The sequence below is a fragment of the Rhagoletis pomonella genome, unplaced genomic scaffold (genome assembly GCF_013731165.1).
Source record: "Rhagoletis pomonella isolate Grant_MI unplaced genomic scaffold, Rhpom_1.0 Rhpom_scaffold_00003, whole genome shotgun sequence".
Classification (NCBI taxonomy): domain Eukaryota; kingdom Metazoa; phylum Arthropoda; class Insecta; order Diptera; family Tephritidae; genus Rhagoletis; species Rhagoletis pomonella.
Genome location: NW_023458557.1, coordinates 68754816 through 68758254, shown reverse-complemented (window position 1 = coordinate 68758254; position 3439 = coordinate 68754816). Strand labels below are relative to the sequence as shown.

The 3439-nt window shown below is 43.1% G+C and overlaps 1 protein-coding gene across 1 annotated transcript in view; it reads left to right on the top strand.

The window, feature by feature from the left end:
* The window catches only part of LOC118736351 (lachesin), a 74313-nt gene extending 71244 nt beyond the window's left edge, over window positions 1-3069 (top strand). The window contains exon 8 of the mRNA XM_036466444.1: window positions 2725-3069. Coding sequence (XP_036322337.1) covers window positions 2725-3069 — 345 coding nt within the window. The remainder of the gene's footprint in view (window positions 1-2724) is intronic.
* The last annotated feature ends 370 nt before the right edge of the window (window positions 3070-3439 follow it).

Genomic DNA, 3439 nt, shown 5'->3' with positions numbered 1-3439 from the left:
GGGGGCAGCGCTCATATGTACGTTCCAAGCGCTCATAGAAGAGATCCTTGGACGCCTCATCCTTCTCTTCCGTCGGGGCATGGGCGCAGATGAGCGAGATGTTGAAGAATCTAGCTTTGATGCGGATTGTGGCTAGACGTTCGTCCACCGGGGTGAACGCCAGTACTCGGCGACGGAGTCTCTCTCCTAGAGGTGCTAGAGGGGGCAAGCAAAAATATACGTGGGGCCTTAAGACGTCTACAATAGCAAAGTTATATGTACAGGAGAGCACGGTGTCACAATTATGGCGGGGGAGAGACTGTATCGCCCTATACTGTCGTTCGGACGATGAATTAATATCTCACCGCCATTCACATCGTTTATTTGCGCCCACTTCCAAAAGGAAGTGAAGGACAGGAAGAGCAAAGGCCTAACAAATGAGCGCATAGAACGCACACATGAGCGCTGTTCCTGTGTCGATATCAAAATCATGCTTGGCGATTCCAATGACACTCAGTCAGGCAAGGAAGTCTCCGCAACGAAAAATATGAGTCCAATCGATGCCGACCGGCCCAAAATATGGCAGTCCGCAGATTCCAGCACAAAAAGATCCACCAAGCTACAGGACGTTTCCAATGACGTACACTCCGATGACCGATGACCGCTATCTTGTTTGCAGCCAAACTACGCATATGCCTCTGTGCAGCATAAAATGTACTGTAATCACATAAGATGGCCAGTTTATTGGCCAGCCGACTAAAACACTTGCTCTCAGAGAGCACTTTTCATCAAACCGGCATATGCATACAGTGGAACGTTCCCTAAATGCTGCCCAATAGCAAATCCACCTGGTAATGTATTATAAAATTAGGGACCTGCAAATAATTTGAAGACTAGGACAAATTCCTGTATCCACGGCGACCTAGCTACCGATGACCAAAACATAATTAAATTATAGAGGAAATACTTTTCCACTCTTCTGAATGGTAAAATTAGTAAAATCAGTTGACAGGATGAAACCGATCCCCTGTTATTGGCGACGAAATCGGTGTCCCACCGCTTGGTTATTTTGGTCACGGGGGGTTAATAACCCTGTGCAAGAAACTACAGACCTGTCAGAATACCGCACAACGTACTTCAGTGCCAATCATTTTGATATCGCCTGAACACCGCTTGCACAGCCAGGCTTCAATGCTCTCAGTGAAGGCAGCGTGAACGTGAAACTGACGTGTATGCTAGTTGTACGGTGGAAGATGAAAAATAAGGATGAGAAATATTTGGCAATTTTGGATAGGACTGTGTGGCTGATTGGTAGAAACGTCGCCTGACCACATGCCCAGGAACTATTTAGTGCTTATGACACTATTTTTATCCGCCTTCTCTGGGATTTTTAATTTTTTTTTTCTGCTTTCATGATTCGGTTTCGTCAAACCATTTGGATTTTTCGATGAATCTATTTAGACAAGTAATGTTGCATTTGGAGATCTCCTTAAGATTTTGGATGGAAAAACTCCCAAGTGTCTCTTTAGAAATTCTTCTGTCTTTGGTTTGCCATAATTCGGCCGTATGTTCGTACAGTTCCCTTTTGATGAGTCCGAGTTGTCTCTGCTTCGGATTCATCAAGCGATGATCCAGCCTTAGATGAGGGAGAATTTTATTAACTCGGCCATCGAGCTTAACGCGCATTTACCACCTCTGACTGTTTTGGACTTTTGGATCAGGTGGATGCGACTTAATTACTCCTGTAGCGCCTGCACAAGCTGCTCTTTGTATACTGCTTAATTTCCTGTCCTTGTGTTGTTTATCTCTGGTACTGGACACCAAATTGACGCCCCGTAGGCGTGTATATCCAGCGGTCAGGATTTGGCTTTAATCACCAGTTCCTACTGAATAATGTTTTTTGTTGTAATAGGCTGTAATAGTTTGGTGTCTAATTTCACCTTGGAGGACAATATGAGAGTCATTTCATTAAGGAGGGAAAGCCTCAATTGTGGTATTTTGGTTTGCTTGGTAAACAGCATCAGTTCCGTTTTGCTGGGGTTGACACCCAGTCCACTTTTTAGGGCGCCGGTATTTATCATGAGCAAATATCCTTCTAGGATTTCGCGTATCATTAAGGGGAGAAGACTTGATACCGCCACCACTACATCATCTATGTGACTACCTTCACTCCACCTTAGTTGAGATCCAGTAGAATGTCGTTCAGTGCCACCACCTCTATTCGCATAACGGGATAGCGTTACTGAACCAATGGTTGAAATTATAATTCTATTTCTAAGCAAATGTTCGATCCACTGGCACATGTGGTCAGATATTCTTACCTTTACAAGGTTCCAACAATTTCTTCGATTTTAAGGTTATTGCAGGCCCCCTCTACGTCGAGGAAGACCGCAAACGTGTAGTGTAAAAAAAAAACATATAAAGCTACGATAAGTGCGATGACTTGGGTATGCCAAACTAATCGATGAAAACGCTCCACTGAGAAGGAGGCAACTGGGCGACCTTTATCAAGTGATGCGCGACATATTAACACATGAATTATTCTAACCAGCACTGTGCATATCCAGAAGCATCTGGTGCAGATGCGTTCCCTTTATTTACTTAACTATTTATTGCTTTTTATATTCAAGCACACACATGTACAAAGCTCCATGTCTGTTCCTTGCATTTCTTGCCCTCTAATAACATTTTTTCGTCTTCGTCAGCACTTTTTATACAAACTTGTATTTTTATTTTCTCTTACAGTTCACACACAACTACCAACACACAACGGTGGCAGCAGTAATGCTGGAGGCTACGAAAAATCACACAAATCGTCATCGCCCGGCATTGTACCCTCACCGCGTTCGCCCTGGGTGTTCGCCAATGGCGCTGCGTCACAAATGCACTTCAGCGCTCAACGACTACTCTTCGCTGCAAATACGCTTACACTGCTTTACGTCGCATTATCCTTGTTCAAATTTATATCGAATGAGTTGTCCGTGGTCACAGTCACTGCAACGACACTATGGCGAGCGTATGGCTGAAGCGCTTGCGAGTAAATGTGACGATGACGGCAAGATAGCAAGGAAAATGCTGCATATGCCCTAGGAGTTCGAATGGTTGCTGATAATCGTAGAGAGTTCATCGTCGCGAAATATTTGCCAAAGGTGCTATAAGAAATAACTAATATACATACATACCATCACTAGGGGTATGTATGATCGTACGTGTAAATATTTTTTTTATAATAGAAAGAGACTTATATGCTTTAATGCATATGTAAACATATGCGTCCCTTTTGGCTGGCGTGCTTGGGTATTAATATTGTAGGTGAAAAAGCTTTCGTCTAAACTTCATTAAATTGAGTATTTTGTATATTTTTTTTGACTATATAATGTTCACCTCATTCAACTTCCTTTCAATAAAATGAATGAAAACTACTTTTAACCTTGCTCGCCTAAGTATAACCCATAACGTC